General features: G+C 53.4%; 1 protein-coding gene across 1 annotated transcript; it reads left to right on the top strand.

Annotated features, from left to right (window-relative positions):
* Positions 1-343: 343 nt before the first annotated feature.
* Positions 344-10,170, top strand: ARHGEF19 (Rho guanine nucleotide exchange factor 19). The gene is made up of 15 exons (XM_061187070.1): positions 344-773; positions 1,189-1,470; positions 1,645-1,753; positions 1,833-1,909; positions 2,228-2,490; positions 3,310-3,470; positions 3,575-3,727; positions 3,973-4,102; positions 4,248-4,322; positions 4,497-4,586; positions 4,763-4,923; positions 6,887-7,045; positions 7,365-7,444; positions 9,040-9,144; positions 9,561-10,170. Exons 1-15 carry the CDS (start codon positions 359-361, stop codon positions 9,716-9,718), a joined length of 2,418 nt encoding a protein of 805 aa, XP_061043053.1. The 5' UTR covers positions 344-358; the 3' UTR covers positions 9,719-10,170.
* The last annotated feature ends 16,684 nt before the right edge of the window (positions 10,171-26,854 follow it).

Genomic DNA, 26,854 nt, shown 5'->3' on the forward strand with positions numbered 1-26,854 from the left:
ACTCAGAAGCTAGACTGCCTGTGTTTGAATCCTGGCTCCATTATTTACCAAATAACAACTTCTGTGCCTCACTTTTGTCACCTATAAAAAGGGGCTAATAATAGCATCAACTCGGGGTTGTTGTGAGGATTAAATGAAATAAGATGTGTAAAGTACTTGGCCTGTCATTCAGTAAGTGCCAAGTAAGCATTAGCTATTTCTGTATAATAAGGTGTGTGTGTGCTTGTACAGATGTGTGTACACAAGGCTTTGTCCAGGTCTCCAGGACATGGTGCTTACTGGCCAGCCCTGCTGTCCTGTTTCTCGCTCTGATGCCTTCTCCCCTGCAGGCCCAGGTGGGGGGCAGAGCAAAGGAGGAATGGACTGTGGGCCACCTCCCACCCTCCAGTCCCGTCTGGCTGGGTCACCTAGCACTGCCCACCGCCCAGTAGCTGTGTGCCAGCAGGAGAGTCTGTCCTTTGCGGAGTTGCCCACCCTGCAGCCCCCAAGCCCTGTGTGTCTGGATCTCTTCCCCGTCGCTCCAGAGGAGCTGCAGGCACCTGGCAGCCGCTGGTCTCTGGGGACCCCTGCTCCTCTCCAAGGGCTGCTATGGCCACCATCCCCAGGAGGCCCAGACACCGAGATCTCTACCAGTGGGGGAATGCGGCCCAGCAGGGCTGGCAGCTGGCCACACTGTCCTAGTGCCCAGTCCCCAGCTCTGGAGGGACCCTGGAGTCCCCAGCACCTACAGCCACAGCGCCGGGCCAGCCACGGCTCAGAGAAGAAGTCAGCCTGTGAGTCACTCAGGGTGTGGGGGTGGCGGCCTGGTGGGGAGGATGGGGAAGAGGTTGGGTGGCTCTTTTAGGACCCGTAAGCCCCCAAATTCCCCAAATAGGTGGGACAAGTGATAGATTTTAGTGATAAGGGAACTGGGGCTCAGGGGAGGCAAGTGACTTGTCTGAGGTTACACAGTGAGTGGCTGGCCTGGGCTGCCTGGTCCTTTGCCCACCCTTTGCCAACTGCAGTCAGGCACTTTGCTTTCTCTCTGTCCCTCTTGTTGATCCCATTACTCTGGGGAAAGATCCTGGCAAAAACATTGGCCTTTCTCATAGGCACGTCCCCCTGATGCTCAGGGCCACAGAGCAGTGGCAGGGAGGAGAGGCCCCAGTGGATGCCAGCCTATGCCCTCTCACCCCACCCCCCCTGCAGGGCGCAAGATGCGGGTGTACCAGCAAGAAGAGGCCCTTGGCAGCCCTGAGGCCCATGCTGTCTTCCTGGAGCCAAGCCAGGCGACAGAACAGGCCCTGAGCACAGGGGAGCCTAGGCCGCTGGAGCTGCCTGGGCCCACCCGAGTGGGCCTCGAGGGGCCTGAGCGGAGGCGCTTCTCAGCCTCTGAGCTGATGACCCGGTTGCACTCTTCCCTGCGCCTGGGACGGAATTCAGCAGCCAGGGCACTGACCCCAGGGTCAGGCCCTGGAGCTGCCCGGGAAGGTACAGCCTCCTCCCCTGGGCCCTAAGAACAGCCCAAGAGCCAGACGTGGGGTGGGGCACAGCTCACGCTCACTGGATACCTGAGACTGGGGCCTGGTCAGCTGGAGTGTGGTGGTGCCCCGGTGCCCAGCAGCACTCTTGGGGCCACGCTCCCTCAGCTCTTGCCCCCTCCAGGGAAAGCGTCTGGAAGAGAGTCGCGCAGTGTAGACATGCGGGTGGACGCTATGGCGATGCCGGCTCTTGTTGACCTGAGCGGGGGCCATGGCAGCTGTCCCGAGCCCAGGTACCACCCACCTCCCACTGCGGCCTTGGGTCCGAGGCGGGGTACAGGTGAAGAAGGGCCCTGACACTCCCTTTCCTAGGCTAGATGCGCAGGAAGAGCCGGCTCCGGGTTCCAGGAGCGCCAGCGAGCGTCGCCAGTCACGGTTCCTCCTTAACTGTACGTGGGAGGGGGTCACCGAGGAAGGGTCTAGGGGCTTTGGTGTACTGGGAAACTGGGGTTTGGAGAGTTGAGAGGTAGGGCTCTTGTGAGAGGGAGAGAATTGAACTCTCAGTATCCAGCACAGGGGCTAGCACGCAGTTGGTGCTCAAGTAGTGTTTGTGGAATGAGTGAGTGAATTAATGAATTCACTGAGTCCCGCTATCCGAACCATCGGAAAGGCTGGTTAAGTGAGGCGGGCCCTCGGGGTAGCCTGGGAAGAGCCGGGCAGGGCTGGCGGGCGCCCCACGGCCCTCCCCCGCCCCTCTCCCCGCCCAGCGGTGCTCTACCAGGAATATAGCGACGTGGCCAGCGCCCGCGAACTGCGGCGGCAGCAGCGCGAGGAGGAGGGCCCGGGGGACGAGGCCGAGGGCGCGGAGGAGGGGCCCGGGCCGCCGCGCGCCAACCTCTCTCCGAGCAGCTCCTTCCGGGCGCAGCGCTCGGCGCGAGGCTCCACCTTCTCGCTGTGGCAAGACATCCCCGACGTGCGCGGCAGCGGCGTCCTGGCTACGCTGAGCCTGCGCGACTGTAAACTGCAGGAGGTGGGCGCCGGGACCCGGCGGGCGGGGCCGGCGGGACTGCCAGCCGTGGGAGGCGGTCCTGGGGCCCAAAGAGGCCGGGGCAACATAAGGGGCGGGGTCAGGAGTAGGTGGTCCGCGGACTCTGCGGCGACACGGGCCGCAGGGGTACCCGGCCAGCGGGACTACAAACTGCAGTAGGTGGCCATGGGATCCAGCGGGGAAAGAGGGGCCACAAAAGAGGGGCTGTCAATGGGGAAGATGGGTCTAGAACACGACAAGGTGAGGCTAAATGCAAGCGAGGACGCAGGAGCCCTGGAGCCAAAGGCGAGTGGGGAAGCTCGATGGAGGGGCGGTGTCAACGGGGCAAGGCCTAGGATAGGGCAGGGCCAGAGGAAGGGCGGAATCAGGCTGGGCCTTATGACAGAGAGCACTGAAAGCGGGGACCGGGAGGAGGGAGCCATGCAGAGCGCAAAACGCAAGGTGCGCGCAGGACCAGGCGAGAAGAAGAGCAGGGGCGGGGTCGGCGGGAGGGCGGGGCTAATGGGAGGGCGCACCAGGGAGGGGCAGGGCCACCAGAAGACTAGGACCCGGCTGGATGGGCGGAGCTAGGGGCGCAAACCAGGGCTGCAGTAGGGTTTGGACAATCGCAAGAAGCAGGAGGCGTGTCTCCGAACCCCATCTGGCGCCAGATCCGGGGTGAGGCTAGAGAAGGGGAGGGGACACGGGAGTGCAGCTACGTCTAAGGAGGTGGTGTCCAGGGCTTGGAGTGTGCGCGGTGGGCGAAGCGAGCGCATTCAGCGTGGGCTGGTTCGGCCTTTTCAACCCTGCGTCCGCCCTCAGGCCAAATTTGAGCTGATTACGTCCGAGGCCTCATACATCCACAGCCTGTCGGTGGCCGTGGGCCACTTCTTAGGCTCGGCCGAGCTGAGTGAGTGTCTGGGGGTGCAGGACAAGCAGTGGCTGTTCTCCAAACTGCCCGAGGTCAAGAGCACCAGCGAGAGGTGAGGGAGTGGTCTGGCATCACCGGGAGTCAGGGACCGAGCCTGGGCTCCCATATCTCGGGTCTCATCCTGGTGCTGGCCCTGACGCCTCTCTGACCATTCAGGTTCCTACAGGACCTGGAGCAGCGGTTGGAGGCTGATGTCCTGCGCTTCAGCGTGTGCGATGTTGTGTTGCACCACTGTCCGGCCTTCCGCCGCGTCTACCTGCCCTATGTCACCAACCAGGCCTATCAGGAGCGCACCTACCAGCGCCTGCTGTAGGGCTGGGGGCTCTGAAAGGGGAGGTGGGGGAGGATAGGGGAGTCTCAGGCAGCAGTAGGTGCAGAGGACTGGGTGAGGAAGGGTGACCTGGGAGGGGAGGGGTACCTGAAAAGGGCTCTGTGGCCAGGAGAAGGCTAGACCTGAGAAGGCACCTCAAGGACAAATGGGGTGGCTGGAGTCGTGGATCCAGAAGTTCAGGGTCACCTGTGATCGCAGACCCTCCCCTCTCCCCATTTTCCAGCCTGGAGAACCCCAAGTTCCCCAGCATCCTGGCTCGCCTGGAGGAGTCTCCCGTGTGCCAGCGTCTGCCCCTCACCTCCTTCCTCATCCTCCCGTTTCAGAGGATCACCCGCCTCAAGATGCTGGTGGAGGTACCTAGAGGGCACCGGGCTGTGGGGAGGGCTGGGTGGGGGAGATGCTGCCGTGCCCTCCACAGCCCCTTCCGGGCACCCACGGCTGGGCAGGGTCACTGGGAGAGGTCACAGCCTGCCTCATTGCGCTGACTCCACCCTCCAGAACATCCTGAAGCGGACAACACAGGGTTCAGAAGACGAAGACATGGCCACCAAGGCCTTCAATGCACTCAAGGAGGTGAGCTCGGCAGGGCAGGGGATGTCTGGCTTCCAGGGGCCTCCCCGGAATCCCTGTGTGCCTCTAAAGGAGCCCCAGCCTTCAGAGTCTCTGGTCCCCAGGTGGGAGCCTGAGGCTGGACTCTGGGAGCCAGGGTAGGGGATGCTGCAGGTGACCCACCTCTGGTCTCCCCAGCTGGTGCAAGAGTGCAATGCCAGTGTGCAGTCCATGAAGAGGACAGAGGAGCTCATTCACCTGAGCAAGAAGATCCACTTTGAGGGCAAGGTGCATGACCTCAGCTGATAGGATGGGGCACGCGAAGGGGCAGCCCTGTCTCCTCCTTCCCTGGGGGCTGCAAGCCAGTTCATCACTGTCCAGCCCTCCCATCCCCTGCCCTGTGCTCTCTGCCCTGCTGCGCCCGGCCTGACCTGTGCTCCCCCTTGCCTCCTCTATCCTCCCAGATCTTCCCGCTGATCTCTCAGGCCCGCTGGCTGGTTCGGCACGGGGAGCTGGTGGAGCTGGCACCACTGCCCGCAGCACCCCCTGCCAAGCTGAAGCTGTCCAGCAAGGCGGTCTACCTGCACCTCTTCAATGACTGCCTGCTGCTCTCCCGGAGGAAGGAGTGAGTCGGGGCGGGGGTGGGTGTAGATGAGAGTGGAGCTCTCTTCTTCCCCACCAATGGGCTCACAATCAGTCCATCTGACAGGCTGTGCTGCCAGGGCACCCTGAGCCTTGGAGGTTCCCCTAGGAAAGGCAGACCTAGGGCAAGTCCATCTTCTGGACCTAAGAATCAAGGGCTGAACTGTGTGCCAAGAACTTTGAAGCTGCTCTGAGCTTAAGCTAATTGGAGCAGAGATTAAAAGCACAACCCTAGAGTCCCAATCTCCCCTGAGTCATAATGATAATAATCAACATTTACTGAGCGCGTATTCTGTTCCAGGCATGCTATGTGGATTGTTCCCTTTAATCCTCTAATCATCTTCCTGAGAAGTAGTCTCCCTTGTTTTTCTCAAGATCATGGAGCTAGTAAGTGCAGGAGCCAGGAGGAGGCCAGGTCTGTCTGATGCCAGATCCCAGGCTCTTAACTATTGTACTATCCTGTCTTCCATATGTAAAATAGAAGGGAGATTCAATGTGATAATAATATGTGAAGAGTTTAGCAGAGTGCCTGGTACATAATGAACATTCACTCAGTATTAGCCTTGGTTATTATAAGTTTGGGATGAGGGAGAGACTTCTGGAATGAAGTAAGCCTTAAGGCTGGATGGGACATCTTATGCCATGAAAAGGATGGACATCTTATGCCACGAAGGATGGACATCTTATGCCGTGAAAAGAGTTCATTGCTGATTTACTCATTCATTCAATGAAGCATCACTGAATCCCTGTTCTGTACTGGGCCCTCCAAAGTGTGTAGGAGCTCTCAGACCAGTGAAAATACATCCTGATAACCACCTGTTCAGGGTTTTGATGGAAGGGGGTAGTATACTGTAGTATCCCCTGGTGTGGGGTGAGAATCAGTAGTTTCACAGAGGAAGGAACATCTGAGTTGGGTTTTGAAGGATAAGTAGGAGTTTTTCAGGTAGAGAAATTTGGGGGCTTATAGCCAAGTCACAGAAGGGTATAAGAGCAGAGTATGTTTGGGAGACAATGAAGCCTAGTATGGCTGGATTTGTAGAGGGGAAAGGCAGGAGAAGGAAGTTGGGATGTTGAAAGTCATGGCAGAGAGGCTAGACTTTCTGAAGGCAGTAGGGAACATGGGGAGTTAAGCAGAGGAGTGATATTTACTCCTGGCCAATTTGGAGAATGAGCTGGAAGGGCAGAGACCAGAAGCTCTTGTAACTGCCCAGATGAGAGTAGATGCTCCAGAAGTGGTAATGGGCTTGGGGATAACTGGATTCTGGGGACAATAAGGAGATAGACAGATAGGACACAGCTGCTGGTTGGGTGTTGGGGGAGAGGGAGGAAAGAGGTGAGAATGAGGACTGAGTTTCTCAAGTTTTGGGCAACTTGGTGGCGTCTTTCACTGGAATGGGGAACAGTGAAGGGACCTGGTTTGGGGTAGGAGATACTGGTTTTGTTTAGGTGGGTTGAGATGAAGGAATTTATGGAACATCCTTGACCCACCCACCCACCCATCCTTCCCACAAGGGTTTATCAGACCCAAACAGTGGGCCTGGCAGTGTTGGGCGCTGGGATACAGCGGCAAATGAGACAAAGTTCAGCTTCTCTACCAGTTAGAGAGTCAGACACGAAACAGTCCATAGATCTCATCAGGGGAGCTGCCCAGTTGGTTCTTTGGAACAGAGCCTCCAGGAAGAGGTTCAGAGAGAAGTGGAAAGTGTGCCTGACGGCCAGGGACTGGTCTCCATCACCTTCCACCTCTGTCAGTGAGCCAGCACGAATGGAGCCCCCGTTCCTTTTAGGGACTTTGCTGGCTGCCAGGGAAGCGGTGCCCTGTGCAGCCAAGTTTCCTTGAGGAGGGTCCTAGAGGGACAGGTGACCCCTTCTCCTCTCTTCCAATCAGAACTCACCTCGTCCTGAGGGTGGGGGCCAGGCTGACCTCGCCTCCTCTGGTCCTGCAGGCTGGGGAAGTTCGCCGTCTTTGTCCACGCCAAGATGGCTGAGCTGCAGGTGAAGGACCTGAGCCTGAAGCTCCAGGGCATCCCTGGCCATGTGTTCCTCCTTCAACTCCTCCATGGGCAGCACACGAAGCACCAGTTCCTACTGAGGGCCCGGACAGAGTGAGTGGGCTTGGGTATGGGGAAAGGACCCCCCGGCAGGCACAAGGCCTTTATCTCTGGCTTCAGGATGGCGGCATAAGGCTGGACATGGGCAGAGCTGGCATCCAGGGTGTCCTGCACCTGTTCTGTTCTTATGCTCAGAGCTGGGTGGGGCACCGGCTTGGGAACAGGGCTGTGGGTGGGCTCTGGGGTAGAGAAGACCTGATCCTGGGTCCCAGGTCTGGACATCGTACCCAGTTCTCCCAGCTCCGGTTTCACCACCCTGGCCCTGGGAGACTGCACTTTGCATGTTGTGACAACTCAGCCCCCCTCTTCCTAGAAGTGAGAAGCAGCGATGGATCTCAGCCATGTGCCCCTCTAACCCCCAGGAGGACAAGGAGGTCATCAGCGAGGGGGAAGGTAACAGCCTGCCCCCTACTGCGACTAGAGCCACATTCCCTGGGCTGGGTACCTCATTGCTCTCCCCTTTCCTCCAATCCTGGGTGTCCTGTTGCCAGCGGGGCTAGTGCGAAGAGAGATCAACTGGCCTGGGGCAGGCAGGGGCAGCTCTGTGAAAGCTTGAAGGATGGGTAGGCTTGACATAGGACAGACCAACCTCCACGTGCACAGGTAGCACCCTGGAGATGACATAGCCTTTTACATCCTCCCATTTTGTCCCCATTTTACAAGTTAGAAAACAGATTCAGAAAGGTAAAGTGACTTGTCCAAGTTCAGCTAGTAAGTGGCAGAGCTGAGACTGGAACCCAGGTCTGTCTCTAGCTTTGCATCAGTTGCAAAGAGGACGGAAACCAGAGTGGCTGGGGCACAGGGGTGGGGGTGGTAGGATGAGGGATCTGCTCTGTTGATCCAGAGGCTTCTCTGGGTATGAAATGAGGCTGGTAAGCTAGGGTGCAGCCCAATCAGAGAGCATCTTGGTATAGTGGGTACCAGGTAGCTTTGGACGGTTTCTGAGAGAGGGTGTGAAGGCTAAGCTAATGAAGGTGAAGGTAGGGAACTCATTTCCACCCAGTACCTTCCATGTGCCAGGGTGCTAGGGGTTTTGTATATGCCTTTATTTTATTTAATCCTCATGACGATCCTATTAGGTAGGTTCATTTTTCCTATCTGAGAAAACTGAGGCCCAGTAATGTTAGGTAACCTGCAAGGTCATACAGCCAATAAGCTGGTCTGGCCCCAAGGCCTGTGGTTTTCCCGATACTGCCAGCCCACCTAGTGTGGTAGAAGGGGCTGAGGGCCTGGAATGGAGCTGATTCTCTGACTTGAGCTAGAGGTCCTGTTTGGGTTGGAGGGTAAACTTCCCACTCCAAAGAGGTGGTCAGGGAAGGCCCCTGAAGGATGGGGAGGGGCAGCCATGAAAAGATCTGGGGAAAATCATTCCTGGAAGGGGGAACAGCCAGTGCAAAGGCCCTGAGGCAGGAGGGAGCCTGGAGTGTTTGAGGGACAGCAGGGTGACAAGTGTGGCTGAGCTTCATGAGCGAAGGAGAGAGGGGAAGATGAGGGAGGTGAGGAGGTTAGCAAGGGGGGCAACACCAGACTGTGTAGGGCTTTGTAGGCTGTGGGGAGGACTTTGGATTTTATTCCAAGAGGAGCGGGAAACCCTGGAGGATTATAAATGGGGGAGTGATGTGGCTTGTATCTCAGTCGAGAAGGAGAGACTGGAGGGGGCACCAGAGTAGCATGAGGGGGCATACAAAGGGACCATTACTGTTTTGTGGGGGCTTTCTGGGGGCAGTTAGACCAGGAAGTCAGGAACAAAGTATGGAATTGAGCTGGGGAGATGAGAGCCCAGGCACAGAAGCAGTATTGAAGCCGGGAGAGACTGGATTCACCTAGAACTTGTGTTTAGGGTCAGAGAAAAGAGTGGCCAGGGTGGACAGAGGAAAAGCAGCAGCAGAGACTACCCTCCCACCCCTTATTTGCTCCTGCTGCCTCTCCCTGCCTCCCCCTGCCCCATCCTACCCTGGGGACTCCCTCACTCTCCCTTGGGCTCTCAGACCGCCCCCAGGTTCAGTGTGTCAGGACATACAAGGCACTGCAGCCAGACGAGCTGACCTTGGAGAAGACTGACATCCTGGCAGTGAGGACCCGGACCAGTGATGGTGAGAGGGGCCTCCTGGGAAGGTTGCCCTGATGGGGCTTCGGTGGGCAGGAAGTAGCTAGATAGCTAAGACTGCACAGGAAAAAGGTTATGCAAGTGTTGATCAACCACAGCATGCAAGAATCAAGTTAGACAAGAGGAGGAACTTCCTGCTTGCAAAGATTAGGATTGAGAGTAACTGATGAGGGAGAGTGGGAAATCCCTTCTCAGAGGACGTCAGGAAAAACAGGTCAGAAGTTCATCTACAAGTCTGCTAGAGGCATGCTCCTTCCTGGGTCTGGGGGGTGCTGAGATGATGTCACCTCGGCCCCAGGGCTGCAGACGAGGCTTGTATCAGGGCCTAGATGTTTCCTCGAAGACCTAGCCCACGTGTTCCTTTGATGCCACTGATGCAACTCCTGGCCTATGTGCCCTTAGGCTGGCTGGAGGGGGTCCGCCTGGCAGATGGTGAGAAAGGGTGGGTGCCCCAGGCCTACGTGGAAGAGATCAGCAGCCTCAGTGCCCGCCTCCGAAACCTCCGGGAAAATAAGCGGATCACAAGTGCCACCAGCAAACTGGGGGAGCCCCCCGTGTGATGGGCAGCCATGGCCTGGGACACCTGCTCCACGCCCGGCTCCTGGACAGGTCTGGAGGGGGCCTGCAGTGTCTCCATGCCCCAAGCTGCTGTCGCTGGGACTTCCGTTCCGAGGCCTGGCATTGAGAGTACAGGCTGGACACAGGAGGGCGTCTCCCCTGTCCTCATGCTCCTCAGTGTCCACAATTCAGGGACGAGGGTAGTTTCTTCCTCTGGCTTGGGGGCCACAACTTGTGACCTCTGATATCTGGCAAGGACTGGGGCCCTCTCCCTTTCCTGCCCTCGACACTGCCTGACTCTTGGTCCCTCTGGCAGGGACCTGGCTGGCAATGGCTCTGGTGCTGATGGGTGCTGGGACCTGTACATGTATATGTATTTGGAGTCTTCTGGCCTGAGCCTGTGTGGGCCCTGGTTGCTGTGACCTGTCTGTAAATAAAGTCCCGTAATGCCTTTGCTTGGAGTCTGTGAGCCTTTTGGTGCTGCCTCCACCCCAGCCCTATTTCCCCAGCTAAAGATCAGGAGGGTCTCTGGCTACCTCCCACTGGGGATTGGCCCTTCTGTAGAGTTCACCTCTTAACCAGAGGAGGGTGAGCAAGGGGCTGTATATCAGTTAGACTGCTTTTGGCCGCAATTAACAAAATATCAGATTCAAATAGTCTTAAATATTAAAGAGAATATATTAGTTCTTGGATTTTTTTCTTACAGCTTCTTTAACAAATTATCACAAACTAGATGACTTAAAACAACAGAATTTTATTCTATCGCAATTCTGACCAGAAGTCTGAAATCAGTATCATTGAGCCAAGATCCAGGTGTTGGCGGGGCTGTGCTCTGTCTTGTAGAGGAGATGTGCTCTAGGGGAGAATTGTTCCTGGCCTCTTCCAGCTTCTGATGGCTGCCAGCATTCTATGGCTCGTGGCTTCATCACTCTAATCTCTGCCTCCGTGGTCACATTGCCTTCTTTGTGTGTCTGTCTAATCTCCCTCTGCCTCCCGCCTATAAAAATACATGTGGTTGGGGCTTCCCTGGTGGCGCAGTGGTTAAGAATCCGCCTGCCAATTCAGGGGACATGGGTTCGAGCCCTGGTCCGGGAAGATCCCACATGCCGCGGAGCAGCTAAGCCCGTGTGCCACAACTACTGAGCCTGCGCTCTAGAGCCCGCGAGCCACAACTACTGAAGCCCGTGAGCCTAGAGCCCATGCTCCGCAACAAGAGAAGCCACTGCAGTGAGAAGCCTGGTCACTGCAACGAAGAGTAGCCCCTGCTCTCCGCAACTGGAGAAAACCCGTGCGCAGCGGCAAAGACCCAACGCAGCCAAAAATAAAATAAATAAATTAAAAAAAAAAGAATACATGTGGTTGCATTTGGGGCCCACCCAGATAATCTCCCCATCCTATAATCCTTAATTTAAATCCCATCTGCAAAGAACCCCCCTCCTCTGCCTTTGTCCTATAAGATAACATTCACAGGTTCCAGAGATTAGAATGTGGATATCTTTTGGGGGGGACATTTCTCAGCCAACTGAGAAGTGTAGTGGCAGGATGGGCTTCAGGCAAGGCTTGATCCAGTGGCTCATTGATGTCACTGACAACCCAGCTTTTTCCATTTCTCTACTCTGTTGTCCCTATAATTGTCTTCATCCTAAGGCTTCCAGGGGCTTCTTCATTTACATCCAACATGGAAGAAGAGAATCGTCTTTGTCCTAGCATTCCCTGTCAAAGTCCTGGGATGTTTTAGACCTGCTTGGGTCACATTGCTTGGGTCACATGGCTACCTCTGGGCTGATCATAGTGGCCAAGGGATGGTGTGTGCTAATAGACCTAGCCTAAGTCATGTGCTTTATCTCTGGAACCAGGTTATATTCTCTGGAACCCCATGGATCCCCAAGTGGAATCTGATGGCTGCTGCGAAGGAGGAGTAGGTGCTAGGGAGGCCAATATTCACTGAAACCCAAGTCACCCAAGAGAGTGGAAGGACCTGGGAATAATGAGCTTGGAGATGTGTACACACCTGAGGGGATAGGAGCATCCTTCATGTCTCAAGAGGAGGTCATGGGGCAAAGGAAACAAATGAGTTAGGGTGGTCCGAGAGGGCAAACGTGGGAGAGGGGAAGAAGCTCAGACCCATGAAGAAGGCTTTGGGAATGACCTTCTAACATGAGATGGTGCGGGGAAGGTGGAGTGTATGGGCTAAGGGGACAGACATATTTGAATTTGAATGCTGGTTCATACATTTATATCCTGTATGATTTTTTTTTGACCACATCGGGAGTGCAGAGTCTTAACCACTGGACAGCCAGGGAAGTCCCCCGTATGATTTTTTTTAATTAATTAATTTATTTATTTTTGGCTGCGTTGGGTCTTCGTTGCTGCACATGGGCTTTCTCTAGTTGCGGTGAGCAGGGGCTACTCTTTGTTGCGGTGCGCGGGCTTCTCATTGCGGTGGCTTCTCTTGTTGCAGAGCACAGGCTCTAGGCACACGGGCTTCAGTAGTTGTGGCACGTGGGCTCAGTAGTTGTGGCACACGGACTTAGTTGCTCCGCGGCATGTGGGATCTTCCTGGACCAGGGCTTGAACCCACGTCCCCTGCATTGGCAGGCGGATTCTTAACCACTGCGCCACCAGGGAAGCTCCCCCGTATGAGTTTTTAAAATATAGCTTTTACTTTGGAATAATTTTAGGTTTACAGAAAAGTTGCAGGATTATACAGAGAATTCTGTATACCCCTTATGCAGTTTCCCCTAATGGTAACATCTTACATGACCATGGAACAGTTGTCAAAACTAAGAAACCAACGCTGGTACATGACTATTAACTGAACTCTAGATTTTCTTCCGATTTCACCGGTTTTTCCACTAATGTCCTTTTTTTTGTTCCACGAGCCAGTCCATGTTCCCACATTGGATGCAGTTGTCATGTCTCCTTAGACACCTCTAGTCTGTGACAGTTTCTTAGTCTTTCCTTGTTTTTCATGACCTTGACAATTTTGAGGAGTTCTGGTCAGTTTTTTGTTAGACTGTCCCTCTGTTTGGGTTTGTATGATGCTCATGACTGGGCAGGAGTTGTGGGTTTGGGGGAAGAAGACCACGGAGGTGAAGTGCCCTTCTTGTCACATCATCCCAGGAGGCACATGGTGTCCCCGTGACTTATTACTGGTTGTGTTAACCTTGATTACATGGTTGAGTTGGTGTCTGCCAGCCTTTTCCACTGTGAAGTTACTATTTTCTCCTTTTCACAGTCTGTTATTTGAAGCAAGTGGAGCCCACACTCAAGTTGGGGGGAAGCCATACTCCACCTCCTGGAAGCTATATCTACATATATTATTTTGAATTCTTCTGTTAGGAAGATTTTTCCTCCTCCCACCTCCCCCCCTCTCCCCCCGCCACATTTATTTCTATCAGCATGGACCCATGCCTTTATCTATCTTATTCTTTGGGTTATAATTCAATACTAAGTTATTTATTTTATTGTTCAGATTGTTCCAGCTTTGGCCATTGGGAACTCTGTCAGATTAGCTCCTGTGTCTGTGACATCCCCCATCCTTTTTTTTTTTCTTTTTGAGCATTTCCTTACTTTCTGGCACACGATGCTCCAGGCTCATGTTGTATTTTCCCTTTCTCAGCACCAGAATCACCCATTTCTCTAAGGAGCATGGTTCCTTTTACTGAAGAGTGGTGTTTAGAAACTAAGATCTGGGCACTGGATGTGCTCATTGCTATTGAGGTGTCACTGTTTCTAGGCCCTTTCATCAGACAGAGGTAGGAAAAAAAATATATATATATACACACACACACAAAATGTGATTTTAGGCAAGATGCATAATGGCTCTAAACCTCAGTTTCCACCTCTGCAAAATGGGGATGGTGATAATAGTACCTACTTCACGGAGCCACTGTGAAATACAGTATGTAAGGTTGACACAGTGCCTGGTCCATAAGAAATTGCAAAAAATGGTGGCTTTTATTGTCAGAGCTGCATAGCCAAGACATGGGAGCCCTTGTGAGGTGGTGTGGCCTCTGTTTCTTGAGGATTTAAGGAACTCAGAGAGTCCAGGAACGGGACTTCCCTGCACTGAGTAAAGAGCAAACGGCCTCTCTGCTTCTTCCAGTGCTGAATCTGCAGGGCGATAGCCAAGGTTGGCACCAGGTTGGCAAAGCAGAGGAAACAAGCTCTCCTCATTCAACCTGCCCTGGCACATCTGGCTGACACCGGAGTCTGGGCTAGGCTGCTGGGGGCTGGCGGGGGTGGGGGGTGGCTCTCTTTGTGGCCGTGCTGCCGGGCAGAGAGGCAGGCTGCACGGGGTCCCATGGGGTCTACTTCAGGAGGTATATCCGGGCAAGGCATCTTGGGGGAGCCCCTCTCTCAGTGGAACCTCTGCACAGTAGGCTGTGCCCTGGCATCTGGCCTTGGCCAAGGACCCAGGGCCCTGCCCCTGCTTGCTGCAGGAGACGGAGGGAGGTGGGGGTGGTATTGGGCAGGACAGGAGATGGGTGGGCATGTCTGGGGCAGGGGTTTTGGCCCCTGAGGCTGTCTGCTCAGCCAGTGTCCAAGCCATGGGCTTCCAGGAGCTCATCTCAAAGGCTTCCCGCCCAGTGCCAAGCCCCTTCTGCAGTGACTGAGGGGATCCTGCTGTTCTCCGCCCCTCCCAATAGTTCCCAAACTCTGAACCTATTGTTTAGAAGACTTTATCCTGAAATGACTTGAGAAAGAAACTTATTCAATTGTTCATTTTTAGGGCACAATGAGGTTTCAGGGTGAACCAGAGCCAAAGCTTCAGCCCCAGCAGGCACTTACCTCCGGGGCAGCCAGCATGGAGCCCACAGCACAGAGATATTCGCCTTTCTTTGTTCATTCTCTCCCTCTCTCCTCTCTCTCCCTCTCTCCCTCTTTGTGCTTTTTTTTTTTTTAAATGTAGTTTAACTTATTGCTGTCTGTTTATTTATTTATTTTTTAAAATTTTATTTATTTTATTTATTTATTTTTGGCTGCATTGGGTCTTTGTTGCTGCGCGCGGGCTTTCTCCAGTTGTGACGAGTGGGGGCTACTCTTCGTTGCGGTGCACGGGCTTCTCATTGTGGTGGCTTCTCTTGTTGTGGAGCACGGGCTCTAGACACGCAGGCTTCAGTAGTTGTGGCTCGTGGGCTCTAGAGCGCAGGCTCAGTAGCTGTGGCGCACGGGCTTAGTTGCTTCGCGGTATGTGGGATCTTCCTGGACCAGGGCTTGAACCTGTGTCCTCTGCATTGGCAGGCAGATTCTTAACCACTGCGCCACCAGGGAAGCCCTATTGCAGTCTGTTTAGAGTTAATTTTGTTACAGTTTATTTTTTGGCCACACCATGCGGCTTGCGGGATCTTAGTTCCCCAACCAGGGATCGAACCTGGGCCCCCAGTAGTGGAAGTGCAGAGTCCTAACCACTGGACTGCCAGGGAAGTCCCCTTCTGTGCTTCTTTCTAATCCCCTTCATTCTCCTCTCTCTCATTTGTGTCTCCTGTGGGCCACGTGGGCTCGGACAGCCTCCTCTTACCCTAATCGGTGAGACAGACAAGTGAACAGATGCAGTGCGGGGGCTACCAGACAGTTTTGAGAGTAGACCAGGATGTGGGGCAGCAGGAACTCTCCTACTCTGCTGGCAGGGTGTAAACTGGCACAACTACTTTGGAAAACAGTTTGGCTGCATCTGCTAAAGCCGAGTACATGCCCACCCTATGACCCAGTAATTTCACTTCTTTGTTGTTGTTGGTTTTTTTAAAAAAAAAAAATATATATATGTTTGTTTGTTTATTTATTTATTTTGGCTGCACCAGGTCTTAGTTGCGGCATGTGGGATCTTCATTACGGCGTGCGGGATCTTTTTTTTTTTAAGTTGCAGCATGTGGGATCTTTTTTAGTTGTGGCATGCGGTATCTAGTTCCCTGACCAGGGATCAAACCTGGGCCTCCTGCATTGAGAGCACAGAGTCTTACCCACTGGACCACCAGGGAGGTCCCTTGCTTCTTTCTTTGCATATACACCCAACAGAAATCTGTACACATGTGGCCCCCAAAACACGAACTATTTAAAATGTTCTTAGCAGTACTATTCATTAACTGACAAAAATACTGGAAATTACCCAAATGCTCATCAATGGTAAAATGGATAAATTCTGGTCTAGTCACACATGGGAATGCTATGAGTATTACCGTTCACATTGGAACGGTAATGAGAATAAACCATCTGCAACTATGCGTAAAGAGAGAGAAGCCAGACACAAAAGGGGACTTCTTAGATAATTGTTTTTGCATAAAGTACAGAAACAGGCAAAACTAATTGAGGGGTAGAGGTCAGGGTGGGGATGCCCTGGGGCAGGACTAGTAACTTGTGGGGGAGGAGTCTGATGATGCTGTTTATACAGGCTGTTCATTTGGGGACAATCCATTCAGCTAACCGCTCAAGACCTGTGTGCTTTATACCTGTGAGTTAAACTTCAACAGAAACTTTACCCTGGTAGGAGGAACCCTGGGGCTGTGGGTGGGCAAATAAGGGAGCAGCCAGCTCTTACAAGGGATCAGGGCAGGCTTCCCGGAGGTGGTGTCACCCAAGCTACAACTTGAAAAGCTGAAATGGAGGTGGCAGGACAAGGACACAGCAGAGCAGAGAGACGCAGGATTTGCCCTCCTCTGGGAACCAGCAGCTTGAGGAGAAGCTGTTTCCTGTCAGGAAGTGAGAAGGAGTCAGTGGCTTGAGTCCTTGACCTGACCTTGACTTTGGCCTGCTCCTGATTTGCTTCCATGTGAGAGGGTCCAAGGATCATTCTTGCTCCAGTATTTTTTCTGGGTTTACATGGAGGCTCAGCTTCTGATTCCAACAGAGCTTAGCTGTGATTCAGAACCTCCCAGGATTAGGAATCTATGTGGCTGGAAAATGATCCTTTCTGCAGATGAAGGAAGTTTGGTAAGAAAGGCCTTTGGAATTTGAAAGTTCATCATGGAGGCAGGAGTGGCAGGACCTGGACCTGAAATCCTTTGAGCACCTGCTGTGGGCCAGGGACAGACAGACACTCTGCCATCCAGTGACTCCAAAGATTTCCACAGCCACCTAACTCTGCAGGGCAATGGAAGGATGGGAGGAAATGCTTTATAAACTGTGAAGTGCAGTACACTTGGACAAGACCTAAAACACTTCAACACCTCACTGAATGGTTGCGCAGCCCGTGTGCATGGTGTGGATAGTTTGGGGCTGGGGCATGGTGTTGAAATTAAACCCTGAAGGATGCCACCCATGAACCTGTTATTAGAGCAATGATGAAATACCAGGTACGGGGCTTCCCTGGTGGCACAGTGGTTAAGAATCCACCTGCCAATGCAGGGGACATGGGTTCGAGCCCTGGTCTGGGAAGATCCCACGTGCCGCGGAGCAACTAAGCCCGTGCACCACAACTACTGAGCCTGCGCTCTAGAGCCCACGAGCCACAGCTACTGAGCCTGTGTGCCACAACTACTGAAGCCCACGCGCCTAGAGCCTGAGCTCCGCAACAAGAGAGGCCACGCAATGAGAAGCCTGCGCACCGCAACGGAACAGTAGCCCCTGCTTGCCGCAACTGGAGAAAGCCCTCGCACAGCAACGAAGATCCAACGCAGCCAAAAATAAATAAATAAATAAATTTATTAAAAAATATATGTATATATATGTATACCAGGTACCATTTACTGACCACTTACCAAGACCTGGGATAAGGCCTGTATGTCCATCTTCATGTTAAGTGGGTATTGTTGATCCCATTTTACAGAGAAGACTGACACTCAAAGAGAAAGGCACGTGGGACTCCCCTGGTGGTCCAGTGGCTAAGATTCCGCACTTCCACTGCAGGGGGCGTGGGTTTGATCCCTGGTCAGGGAACTAAAATCCCACATGCTGTGAGGTGCGGCCAAAAAAAAAAAAAAAAAAAAAAAAAAAAGTTCTTTAAAAAAAAAAGAGAGAAAAAGGCACCATGTGAGTCCAGAGACGAGAACCCCATGCAGCGAGCCTGCCCTGTCCATCTTTCTAGTTGGTCTTTAGACTACAAGCTCATTCCAACCTCGGGGCTTTTGCCCTGGCTGCTCACTCCTTCTGGCATGTTCTCCCTTCAGATATTCAGGTCTGGCCCCTTCTTGTTATTCAGGACTTGGCTCAAACGCCACCTCCTCAGGAGACCTTCCGTGATCACCGTGGCATACGTGGTCTCCCTACCTCCCCTCTTGCCACTCTGGGATTCCTTGTTTATTTATCTATTGACTTGTTGACTGTCACTCCCCCATTGGACTGTGAACTCCACGAGGGCAGGGACCCTGGCTGTGGCCTCAGTGCCGCATGCAGCACCTGGCACAGAGGAGACACTCAGCAAGTGTTTGTTGAGGGGCTTGAGGGGATTCGAACCCAGCTCCACGTGACTCCTGAGCCTGAGCTCTTTGTGTCCCCTCGCACCCGCTCTGCCCCTCGGTTCCCACACCACCCCCCTGCTAGGAGCCACATGGTGGCAGTGGGGCAGGGGGTGAGCACAGGTGTCCTCAGGCTGTGGGTGAGGCTGCCCTGGGCACCAGGAGACCAGCTCAGCCACTGTTGCTGCCCTGACCTGGATTTGAACCTGGGCTCAGCTCTCACTTCCTGTCCCTGAGTGATCCTTCCCCATTCCAGGGTCCTTCTCTCTGGGTCTCAAGTGTCCTCCCAAGATTATATTTCTGACACTCCTCAGAGGAAGAAGAAAAGGAAATGGGCTGAAACTGCAGCAGGAAGGACTCTGGTTAGACATAAAGTAGAACTTCCCAGCTGTGGGAACTGTAACAAACACCTGGGCGGGTGGAGGAAGTGGAGTTATGGAATCTCCTCCCCTGAGTAGCGTGAAGAACAGGATGAACAGTCATCTGCTTGGGTGGGGTGCAGGAGGATGGACACGATGAATTTTGGAAGCCACTCTCAAGCTCTTGGCTCATGAGCTGCCTTGAGGGCCAGGGACCTGGTCAGGAAGGAGAGAAAGGGTCAGCTGTTAGGCCCACCCGGCATTGGTGTGGGTGTGGGAGAAGGTGGAGAAAGAGGCTGAAGGGGGCAGAGGCTGTGCTTGTTTATTTAAATCAGGCAATAAGGACTCGGGAAATTTTAAGGTGCTTTAGAGTTTCCAAAGCAGGGTGTGGGGAAGTGAGCACTGGAGCTGGAGTCAGGCAGACCTGGCTTTGAGTCCTGTTTTACCACTTATAAGCCATGATGCTCTAGGCAAGTTACTTCCTGTTTTTGATCAATTCCCTCCCCTGTTAAATTGGAATGATAATGCAGATTAGAGGAGGTGACAGTTTGAAAGAGGACTTTACAAAAAGCATTATGATATATGCAGGATATATGGCAGACTGGGCAAGTGTTATTATGATAACAATTATGGTGGTTTTGTTTTCAGTTCAAATTATGTGCCAGGCATAAGGTCATTTCATCCTAACAACAACCCTAATTTTTTTTTTTTTTTTTTTTTTTTGCCATGTCCCATGAACCCGGCTCCTTGGCAGTGAGAGCGCGGAGTCCTAACCACTGGACTGCCAGGGAATTCCCACAATAACCCTATTTTTGTCACCCATTCTACAGAGTGAATGAGGCTCAGAGTGGTGACATGACTTGTCCAAGGTCACATAACCAGTTGGAACCTGACTCAGGACTTAAATCCCATATGATTTCAGTCCAGTATCCTGCACCCTCCCCCTGCTGCCTATGATTGACTGAGAAGGAACTTTACAAATTGTAAAGTGATGAATATCATCAACATCATTTTTTAAAAAAAGTGATTGCTGTTCATTAACTAGTTTCCTCTAGAGCAGGAGTCCCCAACCCCTGGGCCATGGACCAGTACCGGTCTGTGGCCTATTAGAAACTGGGCCACACAGCAGGAGGTGAGTGGCAGGCCAGCGAGCGAAACTTCATCTGTATTTACAGCCCTCCGCATCGCCTGAGCTCCACCTCCTGTCAGATCAGCGGTGGCATTAGATTTTCATAGGAGCGTGAACCCTACTATGAACTGCACAGGCGAGGGATCTAGGTTGTGCGCTTCTTATGAGAATCTAATGCCTGATGATCTGAGCTGGAGCTGAGGTGGTGATGCTAGCGCTGGGGAGCGGCTGCAAATACAGATTATCATTAGCAGAGAGGTTTGACTGCACAGAGACCATAATAAATCAATTGCTTGCAGACTCATATCAAAACCCTATCATTGAGTGGCAAGTGACGATTAAGCTGCATCTTACCTAGTAGACTGGACATAAGCAACACACTTCGGGTGTCACTGTATCCCATCACCCCCCAGATGGGACCATCTAGTTGCAGGAACATAAGCTCAGGGCTCCCACTGATCTTGCATTATGGTGAGTTGTATAATTATTTCATTATATATTACAACGTAATAATAATAGAAATAAAGTGAACAATAAATATAATGCACTTGAATCATCCAGAAACCATCTCCCACCACCCGCCATCCCCACCGTCCGTGGAAAAATTGTCTTCCACATTACCGGTCCCTGGTGCCAAAAAGGTTAGGACCGCTGCTCTAGAGGGAGCAGAGTACTTCTCAGTTCTGCCACTAGAGGGCAGCAGAGCCCTGGACCGAGACCCAGAGGTCCTGAGGGTGGTGCCCTGCCCACTTCTCACATCCCTGGGTCTTGAGCCCTCCTGATGCTTAGCTGTGTGCTGGAAGGTAGGCGCACAGAGCAGCGGGCTGGGCAGGGGGCAAGAGATGGCACAGCCTTTGGGAAATAGGAGCACATGCCCAGTCCTGACCTCAGCTCTGAGAGGAAAACGTCTGACAAGCAAGATGGTGGTTGGTCGTGACACCCTCCTCCAGGAAGCTCCCCGCTGACTCCAGGGCTGGGTCAGGAGCCCTCTTCTTGCCCCCATAGCCTTGGAATCCACGGCATCAACATCACAGGGTACGTCACCTTCTCCATGCTCCCTTTGGACGGTCGGCACCTTGAGGGCCGTGCACTCTGACTCCTTCAGCGGTCCCAGCATGGGCCAAGCACTCAGGGGTGGTTAACGCTTATTGAATACATGTATGTGGGCAGCGGGTGTCTGAGCTGGGTTCAGAGCCCCTTCCTTCTGAGACTGCCCCGAAGGTGGAGTAAAGGGGAAGGGAGAATTCCTAAGACTGAAAGATGCTTATCTCCAGAGGCTCTGGAGACCACCCACTTGGCCCTGGGATGTCTGAATCTTTATGCCAAGTTCTTGGCTGCATAATGCGACAATAAAATCACCACCACCAGGCACTAAATGTTGTTTGTCATTTCATCAACGTTGTTTACCTCCTTAACCCCTGTAACAACCTTCCAAACAGGTTCTATGTATACCTTCCAGATTTTTCAAAGGAGGAAACAGAGGCTCAGAGAGAGGGAGTGAGGTCACACAGCAAATAAGAAGCAGAGCCTCTTTGAACCCAGACCCACCTGACCCAGGGCCTACTCCCTGAAGCCCTTTGCTATAACAACGACCTTCTCCCAGCTCTGCAGCAATTCCCAACTCGGGAAGCCCATGCATGTCCACCAGTCACCAGGGTTCTCACAGCAGCTCTGCAAGGTGGGCAGATGGGGATGGGGAGCATGAGGCAGTGTCGCACCACGGTTCACTCAGACGGGCACTCAGGAGCAGCTCTTCCCAGCTCTGCGTTCAGTGATGTCAAGCTGGTGCTGGAAATTAGCCATGCTGGGCGTATTTACACTACTGAAACCAGCTGCCCCCCATCCCTGTCACCACTCTACGTCAGAGCTGGTTGTTAATCCTTCACCAGCACACCCCTGTATGAATAGGAGCCCACCGAGCCTCAGAGAGAAGTGAAGATACTGAGATGCCCACAGGCCCTCTCTGCTTCCCAGCCAGGCTTCAGCCCCTCTGCCTGGCTCTCCCGGAGCCTCTGCCCTCCCTCTCTTTGCTCACATCCTGCCTCGGTGTGGGAATGATGCAGTTTCAGCAGCTGGGCCCCTGATCCTATTATCCCCTCCAGGGCGTGACAAGTGCCTGTGACTGGCCCTGCTGGGCCCCCTGCCCCTCCCTCCTCCTGCCTGTGGACTGGGGGTGCTCCTGACCCCCCAGGTAAAGTCTTGTGCCCAGCGGGCAGTGGGATGCCTCGAACCCGACTTTGATGCCCCTCAAGCTGTGACCCACGGCAGAGTGGCACTGATATCCGCCAAAGAAGAGTGACACCAAATGGTGTCACATGCACCTTGCCTCAATGCCTGTGTACACCTGCCCCCCGCAGGGTGGGGTGAAGCAAGGCTTTGCGAAGGCAGGGGTGGACATGTGCTGGAAGGCTGTATTTCTTGGCTGAGGTAGTGGCCGGTGGCACTGGTCACTCAGGGCCCCAGTGGCACCCTGGATTCAGCCCTACAGCCACTGGGGCTGGTGGGGGTGGTTTTGGGGTCCAAGCGTGCAGTCAGAGCACCTGGAGGTGAGGACATGTGGATGGGCTCGGGGAGGAGCACAGGGAAGGATGGGGGGCCCACACCCCCTTTTCCCAAACAGGTGCCTCCCTCCTGGACACCCCCGCCGAGTCTGCTGGTTTCCACGAAAAGGCCGATGCAATCGCTGAGTCAGTGGATTGAGGCTTGTATCACCCTGGCAGCTCTACGGGATGAACCTGTTGCTTCCAGGGCCCAGCAGGGCCTGCCCAGGAGCCCCGGACCTGGCCAGGTTCCTGCTACCCACCCTGCGCCATTGTTCCTACCTGGCAACCAGCCCTGCCTCTCTCGCTCTCCTTCTCTCCTGCCCCAACCTCTAGCCCAAACATCACCTCATGCCCCAAACCAGCCTCTCTCCAACTTCCCAGATGCCAGACTTGCTCGCTCTGGAGTAGGAGGGGGTGTCAGGAGACCTGGGTTTGAATTCCGGGACCACACCTACCGGCTCTGTAACCTTGGGCAAGTGTCTTTACCTCTCTGAGCCTCAGTTTCCTCACTGATGAGATGCAGGTTGTCACCCCACTGGGCCTTACTGTTCAAAGGATAGAAGGGGCCCAGAGGGTGCCGGCAGGCAAGAGGTGTTCAGGGAATGAATGGTTTTCACAGACTCTCCTCCAGCATGACCTGTTTTCCCAGGGCCTGTGGGGGAGAAGGAAGCTGTGGAATCTTCTGCTCGCCCACCTCACTCCATCAGCGTCAATCATCATGCTCATCATACAGCTCCATGGTTCACTGGTGAAATGGGTTTGAGCTTCCGTCTCCTACCTGAGCCAGCTCTGGGTTCCTGGCATTAGCAGAGCCTGAGGTGTGGGCAGGGAATGGGCACGGCCAGAGGCCACCATCTGGGCGAGGTCAGGACTTGGAAGAATCCAGCCTGTCCAAGAGGAGAGCGGACAAGACTGCCTTGTGTGGGGAATCGGGGGGGAGGCCTGGTCCTCTCCGGGGCAGCTCCAGGTGATGGCCCCCGGCCAAGGAACCCATGCTGTAGGCTTAGTGCCCACACCCTGGTTCTGGTTGTAGCATGGCACCCCTGCTCCAGACAGCGTCTTCTTGTTTGTTTCGGGTTTGGGAGGAATTAGTGAAGTTGTTATGTAATTAGCAGTGTGGTGGGCACCATCCAGGACTGGCAAGGGGGGCTGGGAAGGAAGGCGAGAGAGCCTGGGAACCGGGATTGCTCAACAAATGACCAGTGAAGAGGGAGGAGTGGGAAGGGAGTGGTGGATTGAATAGAGTGAATCAGTGAATGAAGAAGTGAATGAGTGAATTAATGAATAAGCTAATGCCTAAATAATATTAGCAAACACTTACGTAGCTCTCGCTACACGCCTGGCGTTGTTCTAAGCCCTTTCCTTGTCTGTACTCACTCAGTCTTCACAAAAGTAAGCTGTCTTACTACCTCCATTTCATGGAGGCACAGAGAAGTTAAGTAACTTACCCCAAGTCATACAGCTGGTAAGTGACTGAGTTGGGATTGAACCCATACAGGCTGGCTCCAGAGTCTCTGGATACCAAATGGGAGCACAGCCCCAGGACTAGGAGGAGAGTTCATAGCTGAGTGGTGGGAAGCTGGATTTTGCAGTCTGGACCTTGAGACTTCAGACTTCACGTTATTTGGTGGGTTGTCCATTCATTCATTCATTCATTCATTCCACATATCTGCTGGCCACTCACTCACACACTCATCCATTCACTGAGTGCTAGCTCTGGGAAAGGGAGGGGTGAGAATAATGATTCTGTTCTGCCCTGGCAAAATGTGTCCTTCAGGGTTCAGCTCAGGTGCCACCTCCTTCAGGAAGCCTCCTCTGATTTCCTCTGTAGAGGGCCCACAGGCTCCTGGGCTTCCCTCAGTATTATCTTCCCCCTGTGCCTGCTTCCCTCTCTAGTAGGGCAGTGCTTTAGTCTCTGAATTCTTGGTATACCATGGGTGCTCAATAAAAGCTTGATGAGGCAACTTGTTGCTGCTGGGCCTCCTCCTGGGTACTGCCAGCACCCTGCTCTCTGCTGCTTCCTCTCCTCACTCCAGCCAGGATGCTCTGGTGTCTGGGCACACCCCCCAAAAGACCTTCCCATCCTGCTGGTGAGTGGAAACTCCCCAGGCACTGGTTCCAGCCAGGGGCCATGGTCAGCAGGGATGGGATTCACCCCTGCCTCGGGAGGGAGGGAACTGGGCCCGCCCTAGCTCAGCAACCAACAGCAGCCTCTTCCTTTGCTGGCTAAATGTTTGTTTTCAAATTCCTGAGGCCCGCATCACCTCCCACCCCTGTCCCCACTGGCCCCTGGCCTGGCTTTGCTTCCTTCCTCCCCTTACTTGACCAGGCTGGTTTGCCCTGGGGAGCTGGGCCAAGCCTGTCTCTCCTGCTGCCCACCAGCTAGGGCCCTAGCCTTGAGCTGGCTGACTGGGGAACCCAGAGATTGGGGCATGAGATAGGGAGCTCAGGAGCCCTCCCCAGCTCCTCCGCAGAGAGTATGGAAAGGCCAAATCTTTTTGCTCTTCAGGGAATCACAGGCTGGTAGCCAGAACAAGTTACTGGGTTAGCCAGGTTGGGCAGGCCCAGGCCTGGCTGAGGAGGCCCAGCACAGGTCAGACCTAATTCAAACCCTCCCCAGCTGGGAGTCTTGAACAAGTAGTGTGGTGGGTCTCAAACTTGAACTCTTGTGCCTCAGAATCACCCAGGAACCTCGAAAAAAATACAGACTCCTGGGCCCCATCCTCTGACTTTCTGATTCAGTGGATCTGAGGGAGAACCTGGGGATCTGAATTCGGAGCATGCTTCCCTGGTGATTCGGATGCAGGAGGCCCACACTGCTGACACACAGTGGTAAAAAGCTTGAAGAAGACAAAGCCAGGCTAGACAAACATGGGTTCTAACCCCAGCTCTACCATTTACCTGTCCTATGACTGACCTTTGAGAACTGTACCTTCCAGTTCAGTCGGCACTAGCCACAGGTGGCTATTTACATTTAAATTAATTGAGATGAAATAAAATTGAAGCCAGTTCCTCAGGGGCATTGGCCACAATTCCAGTGCTCAGTAGCCCCATGTGGCTTAGTGGCCACCATATGGCACAGAGCAGATATAGAACACTGCCATCCAACCATCACTCCATCCACAGAAAGTTCTCTTGGACAGCACTGTTATAGAATGTCAGCTCCATGAAGGCAGAGGTAATCATTTGCTTTGTTCCCTGGTGTTCAAGATATACAGCATAGTGCCTGGAACATAGTTGGCGATCCATAAATACTTTTTTAGTTGATTTTTTATTGTGGTAAAATATACCACATATAATGAAAAATTGACCATCTTACCCATCTTTAAGTATTCAGCTCTGTGGCATTAAGTGTATTCACATCGTTGTGCAACCATCACCACTATTCATCTGCAGAACTTCGTCATCATCCCAAACTGAAAACTCTGTCCCTATGAAACAATAAATCGCTATCAATAAATATTTTTTTAATAAATGGGTGATCTTCGTCACCTCCCCGCTCTGGGCTTTAGCTTCCTTACCTGCAGAATGGGTGTCATATGAGTTCCCATCTTGTGAGTCTGTAAAGGTTAAATGAGATCTAGAGCGTGTGTTTAGCACAGACCCTGACGCAGACTAAGTGCTCATCAAATGTTCGCTGTTACTGTGTTATTGCCCCATCGGGCAGTCTTGCCTGAGTATCCCACAACTCCCTGCTCTCTGAACTCTCCATTCAAGTAGACAGAAACAGGGACCACTGTTGGTGTAAATGACATGGGTGTTTTGTCTCCAGGGCTTGAGCCGCTGTTGCCTTTGTGTCCTCAGCCAGGCTAGCTACCCTGATGACCATCGCTTCCAGCTGCTTCACCAACAGCCTATCCTGGGACCCTGCAACACCCCCTGAAATGGTGGGGGGGAGTCGGAAGAAACCCTTACAGACGATGTCAAAGTACAGATGGGAAGGCTGAGGCCCAAGGTCACATAGGAAGGCAGAGGCAGAGCCACGGCTCGGAGCAGGAATGCTGATCCCAATCTTTTCAAGACACTACCTGGCTGGCACATGGGAGCCACTAACTGAATGAATGGATGGATGAAGGAATGAATGCTGTCAGGTGGATGAGCCTCGTTCTGCAGCTGAAGAAACAGGCTCAGGGAGGTTAAGTGAGGTGCTTGGTAAATGTTTATGGAATTGATCGCATGGTGTCAGAGGGCAGGGCATACTGGCCAAGCACCTTGAACCCTGCAGTACCTTTAATCGCTGCCCCCAAGGGACAGCCAGGACAGTCTCTTGCTCATGGTGGAGTAGAAAGAGAAGCTATCTCTTGGCGTCATGAAGGAAGGAAGGAATTTCTTTGGTTTTGGAGTCAGACAAGCTCAGATCTGCCACAGACCTTTTTTTTTTTAAAATTTTTATTTATTTATGGCTGTGTTGGGTCTTCGTTTCTGTGCGAGGGCTTTCTCTAGTTGTGGCAAGCGGGGGCCACTCTTCATCGCGGTGCGCGGGCCTCTCACTATCACGGCCTCTCTTGTTGCGGAGCACAGGCTCCAGACGCGCAGGCTCAGTAATTGTGGCTCACGGGCCCAGGCGCTCCGCGGCATGTGGGATCCTCCCAGACCAGGGCCCGAACTCGCGTCCCCTGCATTGGCAGGCAGACTCTCAACCACTGTGCCACCAGGGAAGCCCTGTCACAGATCTTGAGACAAGGGAGCAGTCTTGCTGAGCTCTCAAACTTTC

The sequence above is a fragment of the Eubalaena glacialis genome, chromosome 3, assembly GCF_028564815.1.
Source record: "Eubalaena glacialis isolate mEubGla1 chromosome 3, mEubGla1.1.hap2.+ XY, whole genome shotgun sequence".
Lineage (NCBI taxonomy): Eukaryota > Metazoa > Chordata > Mammalia > Artiodactyla > Balaenidae > Eubalaena > Eubalaena glacialis.

Bases quoted from the DNA above. Each gene is read 5' to 3' on its own strand.
- ARHGEF19 (XM_061187070.1), top strand. From the start codon at position 359: ATGGACTGTGGGCCACCTCCCACCCTCCAGTCCCGTCTGGCTGGGTCA. The intron at 4,587-4,762 runs GTGCATGACCTC...CTATCCTCCCAG, and splicing joins AGATCCACTTTGAGGGCAAG to ATCTTCCCGCTGATCTCTCA. The intron at 7,445-9,039 runs GTAACAGCCTGC...TTGGGCTCTCAG, and splicing joins GGTCATCAGCGAGGGGGAAG to ACCGCCCCCAGGTTCAGTGT.